The 22,077-nt window shown below is 48.1% G+C and overlaps 1 protein-coding gene across 3 annotated transcripts in view; it reads right to left on the reverse strand.

The window, feature by feature from the left end:
* LOC128345674 (tyrosine-protein kinase ZAP-70) overlaps window positions 1-22,077 on the reverse strand; it is a 41,257-nt gene that overhangs the window by 17,314 nt on the left and 1,866 nt on the right. For all 3 annotated transcript variants that reach the window (XM_053297986.1, XM_053297984.1, XM_053297985.1), the window contains exons 2-6: window positions 20,278-20,563; window positions 8,426-8,882; window positions 6,206-6,366; window positions 795-933; window positions 334-415 (exon numbers count right to left, since the gene is read on the reverse strand). In XM_053297986.1, coding sequence (XP_053153961.1) covers window positions 334-415; window positions 795-933; window positions 6,206-6,366; window positions 8,426-8,827 — 784 coding nt within the window. In that variant the 5' untranslated portion in view covers window positions 8,828-8,882; window positions 20,278-20,563. The remainder of the gene's footprint in view (window positions 1-333; window positions 416-794; window positions 934-6,205; window positions 6,367-8,425; window positions 8,883-20,277; window positions 20,564-22,077) is intronic.

Raw genomic sequence — 22,077 nt, forward strand, 5'->3', positions numbered from 1 at the left:
TAAAAAGGCACATTTATTCACCCAGGATTTTAATTAGATTTCTAGTTTTACTAGTTTTTAATGTTGGGTTTTAAATGACGTGAATGTTTTAATCATTTTTGGTTTGCTTAATTTGTATTGTTTTTATTGTACTCCGCCCAGAGACCCAGGTTTGGGGAGGTATAGAAATACGTTAAATAAATAAATAAAAATGTTCCGGCGGAAATGTCCGGTTTTGTGGAGCGGTTTTCTGTAGCAAAGGGGAACCACCTTGGGATTGTTTTTAATGAAAGGCAGTATATAAATTTAACAATGAAATAAAATAGAATTTAACAACAAAAACCGTGATCTCACCTGCTGACATGTCCGGATTTGGAGCGTCCTCTTTCAGGTAGTAGATTAGGCCATCAGGCTTGAGTTTAAGATATTCTACCAGCTGGTGAGACAAATATGGGGAGAAGAAAAGGGTTATTCCTAAGGAAGCGAATTTTGCCTAGAAGGGTCACCGACCAAGGAAGACCTTGGGTTTAACTTGTTTAGCATTCTCTGTTGGCTTATACCCTGACATCCCCCTTGAAATACCACAATGATATTTCCTAGTGGTTTTTTTTGGTTTTGTTTTGTTTTGATCATTTATTTCTCCAAAAACAACTCAGAGTGCCAAACCCACTCCCAGACCACCTGAGGCCACCCCTGTTGCACACCTCACAGCACATCGAGATAGACTTCCCCTAGACATGGAGGTTCCACTTAGAAATCCTGCATCCTACGAACGATGGGACCGTTGCCTGCCCGTTGACACAATCTTAACCCACCTGCCACAGTGTATCAAATTTGGTTCCTTCTTCAATCGAGTATTTTCCTGCCTTGTCATGCGTGATCCGATAGTGATAAACTGTCTTCCCATAGACGAGGGAGAGGGCATAAGTTCCTTTCTCCTTCCTCTCTCTCATCCTAGGCGGGACAAAGCAGGATTAGCATCACAGAGAATCCAGAAACAGCCTAACATGAAACCAGCAACCAAAAGCTTGAGCAGATTAACAGAAAAGTCCATTGTGGTTGCATTTCAAGTGGCTGTAACCCATGCAGATAAGTGCCTAGAACCTACTAGGGATGTGCGAAACGTTTCAGGTACAGAATGATCTGTACCCCAAACAGCCGATTTCGGGTGATTCGGCCCCGAAACAAATCACCCTCCTCGCCCCCCGAAATGTTTCGGAGCCGAAACAAATCACCCCCATTTTGGCTCCGAATTATCTATGATAGCAAATGAGAGTGGATTCATGCTGTCTCATTGAAAATCTCATTTGCTATCATAGAATCCACACTCTGAACACCTCAGAAACAACAGAACCCTGTATGCCATGGGTTAGAAACCCATGGGGGTGGTTGGCACCCTATGTGCACTACACCACCACTTGCTCTGGGCCACCCCAGAACCCCCCAAGTGCACTTATGGGGCTGCTGAAACCTCCATTATACCTTATGAGGAAAAACCTTAAAGACGCGTAAACTTCAACAATTCACCAAAAATCAGCCCTCGGCCTAAATCCTTTGAAAAAATTCTGTTAGCTTCCTTGCCCCTACCTTGCACTACCACCAACCCCACACCACTCTAGGCCACCCCTCCCCCCCCACACGTGAAGCGATACACTCTCCATTATACCTAATGGGGGAAAACCTTAAAGATGCATAAACATCAACAATTCACCAAAAATCAGCCCTTTGCCCAATCCCTCTGAAACTGGGGTGGTAGCCTCCACCCATTAGGCACTACCACCTCACCCCACTCTCTTGCCCCAGTCCCAAGTTATGCCCCAAATCTGTCCGAAAGACACTAAAACTTCAAAAATTCATGAAAAATCAGCCCTCTGCCCAATCCATCTGAAATTGGGTGGTAGCCTCCACCCATTAGGAACTACCACCCCACCCCACTCTTTTGGCCCTGGGACCTGGTTTTTTTATCCGAATCGATTCGGATTCAGATTCAGATTAATTCGGATCCGAATCGAATCTGGGGTGATTCAGATGGGTCAGATTCGGACCTAAAAACAAATCAGGGGTGTTTTGATTCGGATCCGAATCGAAACACCAAAAATCCGAATTGCACACCCCTAGAACCTACAGCAACAGGAAGTGAAAATAGAGGGGGGGTGTCATACAATCAAACTGATTAGCAGCTCAGACAAAAACAAGTCCTCCACCACAATGTTCTGTTAACTTACGGACCTCTCCGCTACAAGCTGTAGTCATGGCCCCTCGTTTAGATGGCTTTCAAAGGGGATCATTCAAATTTATGGAGCATAGGTCTCATTCTTCCATGGAACCTCCATGTTCAGAGACAGGCTGCCTCTGAGTACTAGGAAACACTAGGAGTGTGTGAGCTGGCTCGGTTAGAGCTGGGCTCGACGTTGAACCGGCTTGACTCGACAGGTTCAGGTTTGCACCGGATCGGTCTCAACCGATACGAGTGCAAACCGAATCGGGCCCAGTTTAAACCAAGGTGGTTCAGAGCTATATTGGTAAAGGGGAATCAATGGATTTCCCTTTACCAATACAGGGGCAGGGGGCTGTCCTAAGTATAGAGAGGGTGAGGAGAGAGTTAAGCTGTACTCACAAGTACAAGCCATGGCTGCAGTAGCGGCAGCTCCCGCTAACCCCCACAGCCTCCCCCTGAGTAGCCCAGGCTACATGTCCCTATGTCCCCTACACACACACACACACACACCCCATGGCACATGCAGTATTTTTAACATGTGGTGTCTTGAAGGCACAAACAGCAACTGAACTCACAAGAATGTAAAAGTAGGTTATCATGGATTGGGGTGGCTTCCTCCAAACTGCCATAAATTAAAATACTTTTCAAAAGTACAGTTAAAGTGGTATCCCTTAACCTTCCATACCAAGTATAAATGGACATAGCCTGGGAAGAGTGAGTCAATGAATGCCCTAAAGGGGGCGCTGCCAATCCACAGGAAACCTCCACACACACACACACACACACACACACACACACCCATGACAATAACTTCACAAAAAAGCACTCCGTCCGTTCTCTCTCTCTCTCTGGGCCGACTTTCTTTACTTCTTGACCTGATTCACATTTCCATCCAGCTCTTCCTCCAAGGAGACCAGAGCGGTGTACGGGGTTCTGTTTCTCCGCACAACCACTCTGAGAGGGGCAACTGGTATTTAGACACACCTTGTAGAGGTCCAAGATGCCTCTGAATCCCAGTTGCAGGGGAGGCACGCCCTCACCTCTTGCCTGTGGGCTTCTCAGAGGATTCGGGTGTGAAATGTCTGGGTCTTACCTATGCCAAGGAAGTCAGCGCTCCCATGGACAGAGGCGCCCTCCCCCCGGACCCCCCGCATGCGGGCTTTGCCCCCCCCCAATACTGCTGTGGAGACCAGGCCAGGCCACCGAGCACAACAGCCGGGCAGTGAGGGCCGAGGAGTATGTTGCAGCCTGTAGTCCGAGGCCATCAGATCCTGGCTCAGAGTCGGGACACACGTGCCTGGCTGGGATGGGACAGGCAAGAAGGCTGCAGTGCCAAGCAGGCAGTGGCTTCCGGCCGGCCGGCCACCCCGACTTTATGGAGGCAGCAGTGATGCCGTAGCCACGACAGGGCCATTGTGGCCCAGACAGGGAGGAGCGCCCAAACTCCTGGGAGATCGCAAGTTTCCGTGTGGTTTTGGGGAGCTCTCGTGAGATCTCTGGGCGAGCTCTCATTTCGGCCGGAGATCTCACGAGAGCTGCTCGGACTGCAGGGGAGTATGGGTGGTCAGGCCAGTGATGGGGGGGGGCCAAAGACCGAGGAGGGTGTCTGCTGGCAAGAGCCTGTGACTCGGGCAATTGGCGATCATCGCATGATTGCCATGCTAGGGATCAGGAGGAAGGGGATGGAAAATAAAACGGCTAAGATTAGAATGCCCTTATACAAAATGATGGTGCGGCCACACCTGGAGTACTGCGTACAATTCTGGCCACCACATCTAAAAAAGGACATTGTAGAACTGGGAAAGGTGCTGAAGAGGGCAACCAAGATGATCAGGGGCCTGGAGCACCTTCCTTATGAGGCAAGACTACAACACCTGGGGCTTTTTAGTTTAGAAAAAAGACGACTGCGGGGAGACATGATACAGGTCTATAAAATCATGCATGGCGTGGAGAAAGTGGAGAGAGAGAAATTCTTCTCCCTCTCCCATCACACTCGAACCAGGAGTCATCCCATGAAATTGGTTGCCAGGAAATCTAGGACCAGCAAACAAAAGTACTTTTTCACACAACACATAATCCACTTGTGGGATTCTCTGCCATGAGGTGTGGTGACAGCCAACAACCTGGATGGCTTGAAGAGGGGTTTGGATCACTTCATGGAGGAGAAGTCTAGCAATGGCTACTAGTCGGAGGGCTACAGGCCACCTCCAGCCTCCAAGGCAGGATGCCTCTGAGTACCACTTGCAGGGGAGTAACAGCAGGAGAGGGGGCCTGCTCCTTTCAACTCCTGCCTGTGGCTTCCAGCGGCATCTGGTGAGCCACTGTGCGAAACAGGATTCTGGACTAGATGGGCTTCCTTGGGCCTGATCCAGCAGGGCTCTTCTTATATTCTTATGTTCTTATGAGTAGCCAAGCAGTAAGGGGGCTCTGGTTATACAAGCAACCCCCTTCAAGCTACAACAAAGTCTGAGGCTCATCTGTTCTTAGCCTATGGGCCTTCTGGAGTCCTGGCCAGCTTGGGGGCATGGCACTGTAAGAACAGCCCTGCTGGATCAGGCCCAAGGAAGCCCATCTAGTCCAGCATCCTGTTTCCCACCATGGCCCACCAGTTGCCTCTGAGAAGCCCACAGGCAAGAGGCAAGGGCGTGCCCTCTCTCCTGCTGTGGCTCCCCTGCAACTGGTATTTAGGGGCACCTTGGCTCTTTAAAAACCTTTTGAAACTTTTGGTTTTGGGTTTGTTGTTTTTAAAGTGGTATATAAATATTTCTGTAGTAACCATTCTCCCCTCCTTCTAAAGAGTTAACAGGAAGTGAACCCCTGTCTTGACTGACAGGCTGGTAACCTCCAGGGCTCGACCAATCAGTCCAGCAGGTGGGTGGGACATGAGAGCTGCAGGGGGGAATTCGGGAACAAGAATGGAAGTCGTGGCATAGAGTGTGGACTAGCATGAGTTCAGCTGCCTCGTGGCAGAGGCTGCAGGATAATCTCTCAGGGTGAGAGATCTGCAGGAGGCTTGATTCTCATCAGGAGTTTGGTGAGTCAAGGAAAGGGGAAGCCAGGACTTAGCTGGCTTCAGGAACCCAGCATAGGGAACAGTTTGTTTGGTCAGACTGTGTGTCAGGAATTTATTTTGCTTTTGTGTGTGTGCTTTGCATTTTCCTAAATATCTGTTCTTTGCAACTAAGATTTTAAAGTATGCCACCCCAGCATCATTTGGGGTGCTTTTGAAGTATTCTTGTAAACAGCTAAGTATTTTTAAGTGTATCTAAAAAGCTAAAAGCCTCAGACAGAACCAGTTTGTAGTAATTGAATAAAAGTTTTTTTCCCTCACTGTTCTTTTTACAAGCCTCAGCGAGTTGGTTATAACCCAGTGGTGGAGGGGTGGGGGGAGATAAAGGGAATTTATCTAGTGCATAACACATCTGAAAGATAGCTTAGCCAAATTAACAATTAAGAATTATTTCCATGTGCAGGCAGACGCATGGGAGAGAACGGTTTTATTCTTGCCTCCTGGCAAGGGGAAGCAAAGTGAAATGGGGATTGCTAGTCACCCCAAAGCCCATTGGGAAAGATTTTCTATAGAGGTGGCTTGGTGGCAGTGAGATTTAACCTACCAGAATTTTTTCTTTTTTTTCTTTCTGGGTTTTTGAAAGTTAAAGATTTTTAAACCTAGCCAGTCTGCTTCTCAGAGCACAGGAACGGGATGACTCAGCACTAAAGTCTTCCTCGTGCTGCAGAACTGGTATAGATCAGTCAGAGAGATTATCCCTTAACCTGGCCTGAGTCAGGAAAGGAAGAAATTTTCCACGACCCACAATTTGCTACAGTTTTAAATAATAATCTGCTTGGCCACTGTGAGGAAACAGGATGTCGGAGCAGATGGACCTTGGATCTGATGCCGCAAAGACAGTTTTGAAGCTTACTGTCTCCTTATGGAAGGGCAGGCTACCTCTGAATAGATCCGGAAAAGTCTGTGTCATCCCTAATGAGCATGCACGAAACACTTACAGGAATTTCCCATCAGGCTGCGTTCCCGAATAGAGCCTGCTTTCGGCTTGTTCCCGGGAGATGATGCCGTGGTACCAACGCATCGTCTCATGGGCGGTGGTGGCCAGGAGCTTCTCCACTTGTGGGGCTTGGCTGATGATTGCCAGCTCGAGGGCTTCTCCCTGCAAGGAAGCAAGAGGAGGAACTGGTTTTGCGCATGCTCTTGTGATAGGCTGGGTGTGTTTCTGCCTACCGTTGCTCTCCAGAAATCCCCAGGAAAATGGAGGATTGCTAATGCATTGTTTCCTCTTCAAAAACAAATCCAGGTAAGGTGGAATTCCAGATAATCTCCTGTTAAAAGCAACTCGTACATCGGGGCTGGGAACTCGTACATTGGGGCTGGGGTCTCTGCCTGAGACCCCAGAGTGATGCTGCCAGTCAGAGTAGGCAATCATGATCTAGATGGACCAAGGGTCTGCCTCCATAGAAGGCAGCTGCATATTTTCATCTAGGAGGAAAGCTCATGGCTCAATGTTAGAGCCCTCACCTTCTGTGCAGAAAGGCCTCAGGTTTAAGCCTCAGCATTTCCAGACAGGGCTAGGAAAGATCTCTTTAGTTCTTCTTCTTTGAGAAGCTGCTGCCAGCCAGAGCAGACGATACTGAGACACAGGGCCCAAGGGTCTGACTGAGGAGGAAACAGCTTCGTCATACCTGCCAACATGGTGGGCCACTGTGTGAAACAGGATGCTGGACTAGATGAGCTTCTAATCCTTGGGCCTCGTTCAGCAGGGCTGCTCTTATGTCCCTATTTTCCCATTCCGGTGAATGGAGAAATAAGCACACGTGGGCAGGCATGTTTTTTATGGACCTCGTTTGTCAGTTTCTCTGACAATTTCTTGCTACGGAAAGACATTTTACTTGTACTTGTTACCTGCTGCATTGGTGGTCTTGCAGTCAATTGGGATTCCCCCCACCCACCCCAATACCATGCTGCAACCTGATACTTATTCTTTGCAAAAAGCAGCATAGAAATAAGCAAAATTGTGTTTTTCCAAGTTGTGTTTGAGTGGTCGTTTTTTTTGCCCTTAGCTACCTTGAATATTCTGAGGCGGTTTTCACGTGCAGCGAAGAAAGCCAAGCCTAGTCTTGGCTGCGCGCGAGAATCGCCGGGATCGTGCCCGATCCTGATGGCGCATCAGTGGCAAACCTGCCTGCGCAGCCAGCCTTTTAAACGAGGTTACGGCAGCGAATTCTCCCTTAGCCCCGTTTTCCGGATTATGTACAGCACCGGCTGCCTTCAGCGCACTGACGGGTCCTCACCCGCTGCTGGGGGTATCTCCACAATGCACCATGCACTCGTGAGGTGCATTGTGGGAGTTCTGGGGGCCAGGACGATGCTTCTCGGCGGCCACGATGCGGGGGGAGCCGCGGATCGTCTTGGCGTGCCAGATCGCACGCCCTGATCCTCCCAGACCCGAGAGCTGGACCGTCTGTCGGGAAGGCGAGCTTCTGCTTCCTGCCCCGCCCACCTACCCACCCGCCTTTCACGTGATCGTGCGAAAGGGCTCTCTGTTTAGCTTCCGATGTTCAAAGCAGCAGGCTAAAGTTTATTATGTATTTATTTATTTATGTATATTAAGAGTTTTTAATGCTGCTTTGTATTGTATTTGGTACTTTATTTTCACCTCCTCTTTTTTCCCCATTTTGGTTTTAGGTGTTATGTGTTTTTATTGTATGTATTAACCCTCTGTTGTGAGACACCCAGAGAACAGTTTGTAATGAGCCAGGGTGGTGTAGTGGTTAGAGTGCTGGACTAGGACCGGGGAGACCCGAGTTCAAATCCCCAGTCAGCCATGAGACTTGCTGGGTGACTCTGGGCCAGTCACTTCTCTCTCAGCCTAGCCTACTTCACAGGGTTGTTGTGAAAGAGAAACTCAAGTATGTAGTACACCGCTCTGGGCTCCTGGGAGGAAGAGCAGGATATAAATGTAATAATAATAATAATAATAATAATAATGGGGCAGCTGATAAATAAAGTTTATTATTCTTAAAGCTCAGTGTCGCTTTCCACTCAAAAGGTCCCAGGTTCAGCCCCCTGGCACCTCCGGGTACGGGCTGGGAAAAACCCCCGTTCTGAAAAACCTGGAGAACTGCTGCCAGTCTGGGAAGACGAGACTGAGCCAGATGGAACGAGGGCCTGACTCAGTCGGCAGCAGCTCCCTCCCAGATCAGTCCGCCTACCTCCAGGTTCCACGTCTGCCGGATATATGCTCGCACCATGTTGTCCCGGATGCTGTCAAAGATTCCCGGCTGGGGCTCCATCCCGCTGGGCCGGTTACAGGGCTTCCGGAGGGTGCAGCACAGGCCGTCGGCATCTTTGGAGTAGTACTCGCAAAGCTCCTCGGGCCCACAGTGTGCCTTCCCGCCTGCGATGGCGTAGGTGCCGTTCATCTGGCGCTCGATGGGGTAGTGGTAGAACTGGATCTTGTGCACCATGGAGAGGACGTATCCCCCCAGGTTCCGGAGGCACTGGCGGAGGAGGAAGAGCCCGTCGGACATCCCCGCCAGCTTGAGGTGCTCCTCGGCGTCCGAGCGGGAGATGCTCCCAAAGTAGAAGGGCAGGTGAGCGGCTGGGTTGGGCATCGCGCGGGAGGGATCGGGCCCACCCAAGTGGGGCTCGCAGGCTGCCTCGGGACTCCTGGGAGAGAAAAGCACAGGGGTCACACGCCGCCCAGGGCGAAAGGAGCGACATGGCATGCCCCAAGGGAACGGTTTCCGTTGGACTTCAGATCTTGTGGTGGGGAGTTCCACACACTCCGCATGCATTCTTCACACAATGCACCATTAAACATGCCTGCAAAATGGGCAACGTGACCCCCTTTTCAAGTAGGGGTTCTCAGAAAATGGTTCCCTGTCCCAAAGAGCCTGCAGTCTAAAAATGAACACTAGCAACAACACCACTAGCAAGAGCCTCTGGGAAGGATGCTAGGAATAGGCCAATAGCTCATGGCAGAGCCCCCGTTCTGGAACATAGGAAGCTGCCATATACTGAGTCTGACCCTTGGTCCATCTAGCTCACTACTGTCTACACAGACTGGCAGCGACTTCTCCAAGGTTGCAGGCAGGAGTCTCTCCCAGCCCTATCTTGGAGATGCAGCCAGGGAGGAAACTTGGAGCCTTCTGCAGACAAGCAGGCAGGTACTCCTCCCAGAGTAGTCCTATCCCCTGAGGGGAATATCTTACAGTGCTCAAATGAGCACTGTAAGATATTCCCCTTAGGGGATGGAGCCACTCTGGGAAGAGCATCTGCCTGCTTGCATGCAGAAGGTTCCAAGTTCTCTCCCTGGCAGCATCTCCAGATAGGGCTGAGAGAGATTCCTGCCAGAACGGGGGCTTTACCATGAGCAATTGGCCTATCCCCAGCATGCCTCCCAGTGGCTCTTGCTAGTGGTGTTGTTGCTTGTGTTTATGTTTAGACTGCAGGCTCTTTGGGGCAGAGAACCGTTTTCTCATACCTTTTGCTAGGTACAACAGCAATACGACGACAGAAATTTATATACCACTTTTCAATTCAACAGAAGTTCCCAAAGCGGTTTACACAGAGAAATAAAGATGGTATGTAAACTATGCTGAGAACCACTTTTTATTGGAAAGTAGTAAATAAATAGTCAATTACAACAGTGAGGTGGTGGCATTCTAGTATGAGTGCAAAATGGAAATGCCCTTTCTAAGATAGTGATATTCCTTTCTTTTGGGAGAATGGGAGGAAAGCCTCTTTCAAGGTAGGGGGCATTCCCTCCTGTGTGACAGTAAAATGAGAACACCTTTTCTCAGTGTTTTACAAGCCCTTAGGTTAAAAATTATTAGGAATGCCTCTAGTGGCATTCATTTCTATTTGGGGAGGAGGGGGCATGCCTCTTTTAAGGTGGGGGCATTCCCTCCTGTGTGAACATATAATAAGAATGCCTCTATTAGGATAGTTGCATTCTGTTCTATTTGGAGAGGAGGTGGCAGGTCTCTTCTAAGTGGAGACATCAATATTACAGTCCGTTGTGGGTTAATTGAAGCAATTATGTAATCTTGTTAGGCAGCTGTGAAAACCTGGATTAGATAGCATTTAAGTACATCAGAATCCCAGAGTTTTGAATCTTGCTCTCTTTCTCTCATTTTAACTGTCTTTCTGAAATTCTAGAATATATTCCAAGCAGTGACACAGTTTACTCTGCATATCCTTTAATTATTTTCAGAGTATCAGGGAAAAGTCAAATTCTCCATTTAATTTTAAAACTTATGTAATAGTGATGCTACAACGCATAGTAGAGAATTAGACAGGCACTTCTGTTTAGTTTTCCAAGTACACCTCCACATAGTATATGGATATTTCATGAGCCCCCGCATACTGAAATTTGTAGTTTTCCAGCATTTTTGGTCTGGCTACGTCCACTGCTAAATAGTTTTTGAAATATTAAAAGATTAAGGAGCCTGAGTTGTATTTTTCAGCTGATATTATGGTAAAGTTATCTCAAAGATGGGTGTCAGATGTTTGGACAGGGGGCGCAATTTCAGTGTTTGCCCTAGGCGCTATTTTCCCTAGATACGCCTCTGCTGAAGAAGCTTTGACGAAACATTACTGCTATCTGGAGGTTTTGTCACAACCAAAGTCCAGTTCTCATCACTCTCCCCGCCTGTGCTTCCAGTGAGATCAGACAATTAAAATATTCCCAATGATGGTTTCATCATCTCCTGACACGGGAAGATAATCCATCACTTCTCCAGATGTTTTCCTTCGGCTACAGTCCTCTATAAGGATTCACACCGTTGCCAGTACCAAGTTACCTTCATGTACTTTTCATCTTTGAGGAATTGAGAAATGAGTCTCAACAGAGAAAAACAATCAGCAATTTAGACGGAGAGTATTATATGTCTGCACATATTTAATGTGTCGGTTATATACACTGTGTTATATATTGTAGTTATTTGCACATTTCTATTTTTCAAATTTATTGAGTCTAAATTAATTAAATGAACACTTTCTGTATGCAAACAAAATTTAGCACTCATAGTGCTAAAATATTGTTTACATATTTTATATCACGGTGATAGCGGTTTGTTCGTGCCTCTATCGTTCTCTGTCGCTCTTCTAAGTGGTGGCATTCCTTCACATATAAACATAACATGGGAGTGCTTCTTCTGTGACAGTCATATGCCTTGCTATTTGAGGGAGAAGGAGGAGTGCTTCTTCTAAAGCAGTGGCATTCCTCCTGTGTGGCAGTAAAATGGGAATGCCTCTTCTCAGACCCAATCCCTTGGGTAAAAAATGATTCGCTTTAGTTTGAAAATGTGTCGCCTGGTGTACTGAGGGTGTCTTTTTCAATGGATGAAAAAGGCTTTTAACATCCTAGTTTAGTTGATTAGAGGTTGACGTTCTAGTTCTTATGAAGCCGGCCCTCCCTGGAGGTGAGCCAGAAGTCCGGAGTAGATTTTTTGGCCTCCAGAGCTCTGCCTGACCCAGGATGGCTGAAGCTGTGAACCGGAGCAGGCTGGCTTTCCCTACAGACTGGGGCATGTGCTGCCCTCAGCCCTAGATCCACCAGACTGGTCTGGCTTCGTGGCCCACGTGTTTGCAATTCAGCTGCCAATCCCAGGAGGCAAGTCCTTGGAATATGGCAGTAGGGCTCCTCGCAGCTGGGGCAGGAAGCAGAGTCGGCGGTGGCGGCAGCCAATTCTCAGAACAAGCTGACTTGAGCTCTTTGTATGTCTTAGGTCGAGCCTGGCTGACAAATGAGCATCTGACACATTCTCAACTCAGGGTGGATGGGGGAGAGGTTCTCCCGGCTTTAAAAAAACTTGCAGGGTGGGGGGGCGGTCAAATTGATGTGCTCAGTGCTGATTGGATGTTCCCCTCTCTTCTGGAAGCATATTGACGCTTTTGATCTTTGGTGCTGGAGAAGAGTTTTGAGGAGACCATGGACAGCCAGGAAAACAAACCAATGGATCACAGAACAAATCAATCCAGAACTTTCACTCGAGGCACAAATTGACCAGGCTCAAAGTATCATACTTCAGACACTTTGTGCAAAAACTCAGCTCCCTTAAGAAGTCCACAATGCTGGGGAAAGTTGAAGGAAAGAGAAGAAGAGGACGGCCAGCAGCAAGCTGGATGAACTCTATTACGACAATGAAGGCACCATTGAGAGACCTTAAAGGCCAAGTGGAGGACAGATCATCCTGGAGAGAACCTATCTATGTGTCGCTAAGAGTTGACACTGACTTGACGGCCCTGAATCAATCAATCAATCAATCAATCTCTTCTGGGTGCTAACTTGATAAGCCCTGCCTTGCTGGATGAGCCCAAGGAGGGTCCATCTACCCCAGCATCCTGGACCCAATGGAGGACAGCCAGATGCCTCCAGGAAACTCACAACAGTATTACTACTACTACTACTACTACTACTACTACTACTACAACACATATTTATCTACCACTTTTTAACCCAAGTTTTCAAAGCGGTTTCCATGGAAAAATAAGCCACAAATAAACAAGATGGTTCCCCTGTCCCCAAAGTCGCAATCTTGAAAACATAACATAAGGTAGACACCAGCGGCAGCCACCAGAGGGATGCTGTGCTGGGGGTGGATAGGGCCAGTTGCTCTCCCCTTGCTAACAGAAGTGCACCTAGGTAATTTTGGAGTCTGGACCTAAAGGCCTTTGGAGCCCACTCACCCCCGCAAGCTAAGCATCTTTTTAAAAAAAAAAACAAATAGGTTCTTCAGCGCACAAACCACACTACCCAGGACAGACTAAAGAGGATTTGGGGGACCCCAGCGGGTGTGAAGGCCCCGGAATTCAGCCCCAAAGTCTAGGGGTAAGAGCTCCTCTGCTTGCTAAATATAAAGTAACAGCCCTCCCTTGCTGGCTCCCAGCTTTTTCGGAGGTAAACTGCTTCTGAATGTGGAAGTTCTGTTTGTTGTCCGTGGCCAAGCCAGTCCTTCATCATAGGTAGCTTTGGGCAAAGTTCGGGGAGATTAAAAACCTATCTCAGCAAGTGACGACTCAGCATTCTGGAATCCGTTCCATTGCGGAGCACAAGCACTGCATATGTCGGACGAGACCGAAACTCTGCCTCTGACACATCATGCAGTTGGCCAGCCGACGCAGGAAACTCACAAAAACAGCCGGTGGCACTTTCTTTTTAAGAAGTACGCCGTCACAAGCCCCACGGCTTACTTCTGTGGTTGGAAATTTCTCAGCAGTGTGGTGGGCGGGGGGTGCGGGGAATCTGAGGCCAATGGGCTGGCGTGGAGGCTTCGCTGATAGAGAGGAAGCGTTTGCTCAAGGTGCCGAATTCGCCGGCTCAGCCAGGGAGGGAGACTCATCTTATCTATCTATCATATTTGATTGATTGCAGTGCATTGGGGCAGGGATTCTTAACCTCGGGTCCCCAGATGTTGATGGACTACAACTCCCATCATCCCCAGCCACAATGGACATAGCTGGGGATGATGGGAGTTGTAGTCCATCAACATCTGGGAGCCCAAGGTTAAGAAACCCTGCATTGGGAGATTCCCCTGAAGGGACGGGCGCTCTAGGCCCCATCTCTGTGTCAGCACAGGACACACGTTCCCGGAGCCGGCTTGCTCCATTCACCCTGGTGAAAAGTTTGGCTTGGAAGGCGGGTTGTGCGCCACGGCAGTGCCACGATTCACCTCTCACAAGCATCAGGCTTGGCCTGCTCGTGAGAACAGCCTCATGATTAGCCACCCCCCATGATTAAGCAGCTAAGGTTATAGATTAATAAAGTCACATTGCAATCGTATCCCTGCTAACTGGGCAAAGAGGGACCTTTTTAAAAGCGGCGGGTCTCTTTATTTAGCAGAGGGAGAGTAACTGGCCCTATCCAGCCCCAGCCCAGGGCTTCCAGTGACTGCTTCTGGTGTCTATCTTGTGTTTCTTTTTTGATTGTGAGCCCTTCGGGGACAGGGAGCCATCTTACTTATTTATTATTTCTCTCTGTAAACTGTCCTGAGTCATTTCTGGAAGGGCGGTATAGAAATCGGATAGATAGATAGATAGATAGATGGATAGATAGATAGATAGATAGATAGATAGACAGATAGATATTTATCTATTGCCCCCAAACATCCATCTCTGGGCAGTTTGCAACAACACAACACAAATTAAAACAGCGACAACAATCTTGAAACGATCTGGAACCACAAAATCTAGTTTAAAAGCTTGGGTGAGAGAGAGAGAGAGAGAGAGAGAGAGAGAGAGAGAGAGAGAGAGAGAGAGAGAAGTGTCTTTGGAGAATTCTTAAACGTTGCCAGAGATGGGGAGGCTCTTGTTGCCAACAGGAGTGCATTGTGGAGCCGCATTTGGAAAGCGGGCCGAAGGAAGAAGAGGGGGAAACGAAACTCTGAGTTAGCTGGAAACAATTGCTCGAGAGGTTTCTGGACGGCCGGATGTTGCTTTGAGAGCAGCTCTGAGGCTGTGTTGATGCACATCACCAGCTGAGCTGGTTCCAGGCAAAAGCTGAGGCTTTGAGCTATTATTGTGTATTTAAGAGCACAACTTCTTCGTCATGAACCCCACCGCCCATTGAGATCATCAGGAGAGGTCCGTCTGCAACTGCCGCCGGCTCGTCTGGTGGCTACTCAGGGACGAGCCTTCTCTGCTGCTGCCCCGAGGCTTTGGAATACGCTCCCTGGTGAAATAAGAGCCTCCCCATCTCTGGCAACTTTTAAAAAGTCCTTAAAGACACACCTATTCACCCAGGCTTTTAACTGATACTGTTTTGATTGCTTTTAATGTTGTTTTAGAATATTGTTTTAAAATTTTTAAATTGTTGTGTTTTTTAAATTTCTTGTTTTTGCTTTTAACTAATGTTTTAATGTTATTTTTATCTTGTTGGAAACTGCCCAGAGATGTAAATTTTGGGTGGTATAAAATATGTAAAATAAATAAATTAAATTAAATATTATTGTGACATGCCCTGGGGGCATGATAAAATGGTGCTAATAATAGGCTAGACCAGGGGTTCCCAACCTGTGGAGCTCCACATGGTGTTGAACTACAACTCCCATCATCCCCACCCCACACTCTATTGTGCCTGGGGATGATGGGCATTGTAGTTCAGCAACATTTGGCGCACCACAGGTTGGGAACCCCTGGATTAGACTAGTTTATTAATCTATAACCTTAGATGCTTAATCATGGGGGGTGGCTAATCATGAGGCTGTTCTCACGAGCAGGCCAAGCCTGCTGCTTGTGAGAGGTGGGTCGTGGCACTGCCATGGAGCACAACCCGCCTTCCATGCCCAACTTTTCACCAGGGTGAATGGAGCAAGCTGGCTCCGGGAACGTGTATCCTGTGCTGACACAGAGATGGGGGCCTAGAGCGCCCGTCCCCTCGGGGGAATCTCCCAATGCATTGCACTCAGTGTACAGTGCATTGTGGGATACCTGGAGGCTGGGGCACATGGTGTGGGAGAGGCTGGAGATCAGGTCCTGTGGTAGCGTGGTCAGTGTGGGAGCGTGGTCAGTGCTCCCAGGCAGGGACCGTTCGCTTGTTTGGGGGGAAGGGAAGGGCTGTGCAGCCTTCTCCTCCACCCCCCGCCTGCCCGCTCCCCCTACCCGCCCAGTTGTGTGAATAGCTCCAATATGTGGCAATCTGGGATGGAACTCATTCAAACATGGAAGGACGGAGCCAGCTTTAAGGAACAGACAGAGGTTTTTATGGGTTGACTAGGCCGTGTTAGGAGGGTGAAGAGAAGGAATGATCCGTTCTCTTTCGGAAAACGTTACTGCTCAGAATAATTCACAGATGTTGGGATTGGGTGTGGTGTCACCTTAAAAAAAAAAAAACAGGATAGATTTACAGAAGACGAGAGGCCTATCAGCTCGGAGTCAGGGCGGCTTAAGACAAATCCTCCATGTTCCAAGGCAGAATATCCACGAAAGGGCTTTTTCGGTTGCTGCCCCACTTCTTTGGAATTCTCTTCCCCTTCAGATTCGTCTAGCCCCCTCTCTACCAGCCTTTAAATCCTTACTGAAGACTTTTCTTTTCCGCCAGGCATTTTCCCTGTAGTTTACTTTATTTCCTCTCCATTATCTATTTTAGTTTTTATTTTTAATTGTGATTTTTAATTGTAATTTTAATGTTACCTTATTTACATGTCATTGTACACCACCCGGAGTCTTTGGAGTGGGTGGTATAGTAAATGTTTCAAATAAATAAATAAATAAATATCCCAGTGGCTGAGGCCACGTAGGGGCTGGTGTCTGTCGTTGTGCCTTGACTGTGAAATTGCCACCAATGGTGGCTGTCCACTGTCAGGGACAGAAGACTGGGCAGCATAGAACTTTAGTCTGCTCTAGCATGGCAAATCTGATTGGCTTAAAGGAGGAATCCCCATGGTGGCTGGGTCAGGCCCAAACTCCAGGACACTGGCTTCCTGAAATTCCTGAGCACTGGGAAGGGTGCAAACACAAAGAAGACATGACACACCGCCTCGCCCCCCCAACTGCTCTGAAATCCTTCGCCCGACCTCCGCTCCTGCCTCTTAGAACAAGGAGGATTTCAGTGTTACTCTGGAGGAAGTAAGGGGAGGTGGACAGACCTGGGAACCTGACATCCCCCCTGCAGCGAGACACAGGTAAGGGCTTGATGGGAAAAGCCACCCTCTGCAGGACTGCAGGGAGAAGGTGCACCCAGCAAAATTCACTCATTCTCTGCGATTCTCCCATGGTAGCATTTTCATCTGAAGAATCACTCTGCACACCCCTTCCTAACTATGATGTGCCACTGAAGACTCACTGTCATTGGTGTCCCTTTACTGTTTCCCACCCTTGGGTCTGCAGATGTTCTTGGACTACAACTCCCATCAACCCCAGCCGAAGGGGATGATGGGTGTTGTAGTGCAATGACACCTGTAGGCCCAGACTTGGGAGCTCCTGGTTTAGAATATACCTCAGCAGCAGCACGTCCAAAGTGGTTGGCTGTGCACTGCTGGATGTCTTCGTGTTTCTGCATATGCACTAGAGCCAAGATGTGCTCACCCCTTTTGATTGATTGATTGATTGATTTAACGTAGCGTATTTCTATACCACCCCATATAAAATCTCTGGGCAGTTTACAGTTAAAACCCAACAAACATTAAAACCTATATCCATATAAAACCAATTAAAAGAACCACCGATAAAACTTTAAAACCATATGAACTAGACACCCGATAAAATCAGCACATTTTCAAGAGTCACTTAATAACATGGGGAGGTTCTGATTCCGTTTGGGAGCGCGTTCCGGAGTTCTGGGGCAGCCGTAGAGAAGGCCAGGTTTTAGACCACCACCAACCCAGCCGGTACCAACCACAACCGGACCTCACCTGATAATCTTAATAGGCAGCGGGGTCCTTGAAGAAAAAGGTGCTCTTTTAAATATTCTGGGCTTGATAGGTAATAACCCACACTTAGTATTTTGGCCAGCAACTCATTAACTGCCAGTGTAGTTCTTTTAAAATAGGAGTAATGTGGTCTCTATGGATGGCCCCGGAGACCAGCAGTTTCCGGACTAAGTCCAAAGGCAGCCCAACATATGGTGTATTGCAGTAGTCAAGCCTGGATGTTATCAGCATATACACCACTGTTTTAAGGTGGTTTATTATCTCAAGAAATGGATGTAGCTGGTGCATCAGCCAAAGCTGATCAAAAGCACTCCTTGCCACTGCCTCAACCTGAGATATCAGGGAGAGGTTAGGGTCTAGAAGTACTCCCAAGCTATGTACTTGATATTTCAGGGGGAGTGAAACCCCATCCAGAACAGGCAGATCCAAACCACTTCCTAAGTTCCAACCTCCCACAGTGAGTACTTCTGTCTTGTTTGGATTCAACTTCAGTTTGTTATCCCTCATCCAGCCCGTTACCGACTCCAGGCAGGCATTTAGGGAGGTTACGCCCTCTCCTCATGATGTAGTTGACATGGAGGAATTGATTTGGGTGTCATCAGCATATTGATAACCTCCTGCACCAAATCCTCTGACGATCTCTCCAAGAGGTTTCCTGTGGATGTTAAGAAGCATTGGATATAGAACGGACCCCCGCGGGACCCTGAACAGTAGTGCTCATTTTGAATCATCTCCAAGCGACACCATCTGGAATCTACCTGAGGTGGGATCGGAACTACTGCAAAGCAGTGCCTCTCACTCCCAACTTCCCTAGGTGGTCCATAGGGAAACCATAGTCGATAGCATTGAACACCACCGTGAGATCCAAAACGACAACAGAGTCACGCTTCCTCTGTCAATTCCTAATTGGAGATCATCCATCAGGCCACCCAAGGCAGTCTCTACCCAATAGCCCACCCAAAAGCCAGTTTGAAATGGGTCCAGATAATCTGCTTCTTCCAAGACTGTCTGGAGTTGAGAAGCCACCAGCCTCACAATCACCTTGTCCAACCATGGAAGATTGGAGACAGGCCTATAATTGCCAATGCCTGGCTCTGAGGGGTCCAATGCAGGTCTCTTCATGCGTGATTCAAGCATAAACCTTAGCCACTTGAGCAATTTTAATACGTTTTAACAAAGGGAAGCGTCGGGACAGTGGTTGGCTAAGGGCTTGAATCTGGAAATTGTCCCAGTGACCTGGGTTTACTGGGACAGCTGGAGACGGATGCCAATTTCTGGGGACTCTGGCTCACTTCTGATGGATGGGTTTAGTAAGGTCTAGGAAAAATCTGCTTGCCAACCCTCTCATATTTTTTAAGAACAGCCCTGCTGGATCAGGCCCAAGAAGGCCCATCAAGTCCAGCATCCTGTTTCACACAGTGGCCCACCAGATGCCTCTGAGAAGCCACATGCAGAAGTTGAGGGCAGGCCCTCTCTCCTGCTGTTGCTCCCCTGCAACTGGTATTGAGAGGCATCCTGCCTTTGAGGCTGGAGGTGGCCTATAGGAACATAGGAAGCTGCCATATACTGAGTCAGACCCTTGGTCTATCTAGCTCAAAATTGTCTTCACAGACTGGCAGTGGCTTCTCCAAGGTTGCAGGCAGCAATCTCTCTCAGCCCTATCTTGGAGATGCTGCCAAGGAGGGAACTTGAGACCTTCTGCTCTTCCCAGAGCAGTTCCATCCCCTAAAGGGGAAGATCTTCCAGTGCTCACACTTCTAGTCTCCCATTCATATGCAACCAGGGCAGACCCTGCTTAGCTAAGGGGACAAGCCATGCTTGCTACCACAGGACCAGCTCTCCTCTCCATCAAGCTCTCCTCCTCATGTTTATAAACTGGGGCAGAAGCTGCCGCTTGGTTCAGCGTCCTCGGATTGAGAGGCTAAACCCCAATCCCCAGGATTCTCCAACCTGGGCCCCCAGGTGAAGTGGACTGCAACTCCCATCATTCCCACCCATTGCGGGAATTAGCCGTTGAGAGAACTCTCCTCCATGAAGTGATCCAAACCCCTCTTCAAGCCATCCAGGTTGTTGGCTGTCACATCTTGTGGCAGAGCATTCCACAAGTGGGTTATGCGTACTGTGAAAAAGTGCTTCCGTTTGCTGGTCCTACATTTGCTGGTAATCAATGTCATGGGATGACCCTTGGTTCTAGCGTGATGGGAGAGGGAGAAAAATCCCTCTCACTCACTCTCTCCACACCATGAATAATTTTATACACCTGTATCATGTTTCCCCTCCATTGCCTCTTTTCCAAACTAAAAAGCCCCAGATGTTGTCACCTTGGCTCACAAGGAATGTGCTCTAGGCCCCTTATGATTTTGGCTGCCCTCTTCTGCACCTTTTCCAGTTCTAAAATATCCTTTAAAATTCCTTTTTTGTCTGTCTTATTTCTGAAAATAGCAAAAATCCCCCGAGGTGTGCCCACCCTCAGATCAGCATGTTGGCAGGGTCCCATCATGTTGAAACTTCACTTGCCACGTGTTGAAACTGAGATCCCTGGGAACATCTTCTGGTAGGGCTACGAAAGACCTTGTCTGAAACCACAGAGAACCACTGCCAGTCAGTGTTTGCAATACTGAGCTTGACAGACCAAGCGTCTGACTAGGTAGGCAGCAGGCCGAAAGAACTGAAAAGAAACTAGGCCTTACCTGAATCGGAGAGCAGCCGCGGTCTGTCTTTATTCCTTTCCTTAAGTGTGTCCTTCCTTCTTAAAAAAAATAAAGTGGTCCTCTGTTTCGAAGCAAAATGTCATAAGCGGGTGGCAGGTGAGTGGGAGGATTGAGGCCTGTTTGCACTGAAGATACTGACTGAATTGCTCCGTCGGCGACGTTGACAGGGTGTCTTTGAAGTTTCGACCTTATTTCCTCGTGACGAAGAATGCAACAGATCAGAAAGTGTGAGCTTAAAGAGACGGGAAGGAGAGGCTTCATGAAGCTGTTAAAAAAAAAAAAAAGGGTGATTTTGAAGGTGGTGGCGCCGGCAGAGAAAGTGGAGCCTCCCAGCAGGATTGCTACCGTCTTTCTCCAGCAAGGCTCCTGTACTTTAACCTGTGGCACCACAAGTCAACCAGTGGAGAGCTTCACTCCTCCCTGTTTGCGGCACCGCTGTGCAGCGAAAATCTGCAGCGGGTGATTCTTGCTATCTGGTGTGACAGTTTGGGACCCTAGGAGCCCTGGTGGTGGAGGGGGGGGGAGGAATGGGGCAGGAGTAAGAGTTTTGCCCATAGTGGAATTGACAAGCAAACTGCAGGGTTCTGCCAGGCCAAAAAAAAAAAAAAAGACAGGGGAATCTGAGCATAGCAAAAAAGGGCTTTTCAGAGCAAATAGTTTTTAAAAAAACAACAACCCCAAAACCCACTTTGGGGTTCAGGCATGCCTATTTGAGAGCCACAAATGATTAATTTAAGAGCAGCTCTGCCTCTGGAAAGCCCAAGATCCCTAATTTTGTCAAGTGATGTGACATAAGGGTTGGGGGTTGTAATTTTTACCCCCAGTTAATTAGCAGAGCACTACAGAAGCTAGCCACTCCAGTTACAGAGTAGAGTTTAGTGGTTGTCGCTATATAGAGAAGACACATGGAGATGCTTGGAGAATCGAAATACAAAGAATTTATTGGTGAAGTACACGTTGGATAGAAAAGACCTAACCCTATCTGTAGGCTACATAATGAATAGGTAGGGAGCAGTGGGGGGAGAGGTTTCCATCTGCTCTCTAAGAGGAAAGGAAGGGATTCTGACTCAGCTTAGGAAATACCTGAAGAGTCCTATCAGGGGTTATAGAACAGAGACAGAGGAAGGACAGTGAGGGAGACCCTTACTCACGATCTCTACTCCCAATGCCCCTAGTGGTCATTTGGATAGTCGGTGCAAAAGGTCGATGCACTGGAACTCCATCTCCAACAATAATTCCTGATTTTGCATGTCTTACTATACTGCATTAGTGTGGTTCATTTCCATTTTTTTGTTCTGGCAGAGTTTGGAGACAAGGATTGAACGTCGATGTGGCCAGACAGAGACCCTCAAATATTGCCTCCTGATCATGTTCAGGAACACCTGCAGATGCTTCTTGGAAAGGAAGGGCGCTCTGCATATGCTCAGAGATATCTTTTTAAAAAATGCTTGTATTGCATCTTTCCTCCACAGAACTAGTATATATGGTTCTTTCCCCTCCATTTTGTCCTGCCAAAAACCCTCTGAGGTAGGCTGAGAGAAAATGTGATTGACCCAGAGTCACCCTGTCATCTTCATGGCTGAGGGAGGATTTGGATCCCTACCCAATCTTACCACTACACCATTATGGCTCACCTCCTATTTTTTTCTGCTTTTTTTTAAAAAAGGGGGTGGGGCTACAGAATTGGGGGATCATAAATGGGTGCGGTTAAAAGAAGGGGGTGGGGCTACCAGTCCAAATCAGCAAGGGATTATTAGAAAGGGGACTGAAAATAAAAAT

This window comes from Hemicordylus capensis, chromosome 2 (genome assembly GCF_027244095.1).
Source record: "Hemicordylus capensis ecotype Gifberg chromosome 2, rHemCap1.1.pri, whole genome shotgun sequence".
NCBI classification, from domain to species: domain Eukaryota; kingdom Metazoa; phylum Chordata; class Lepidosauria; order Squamata; family Cordylidae; genus Hemicordylus; species Hemicordylus capensis.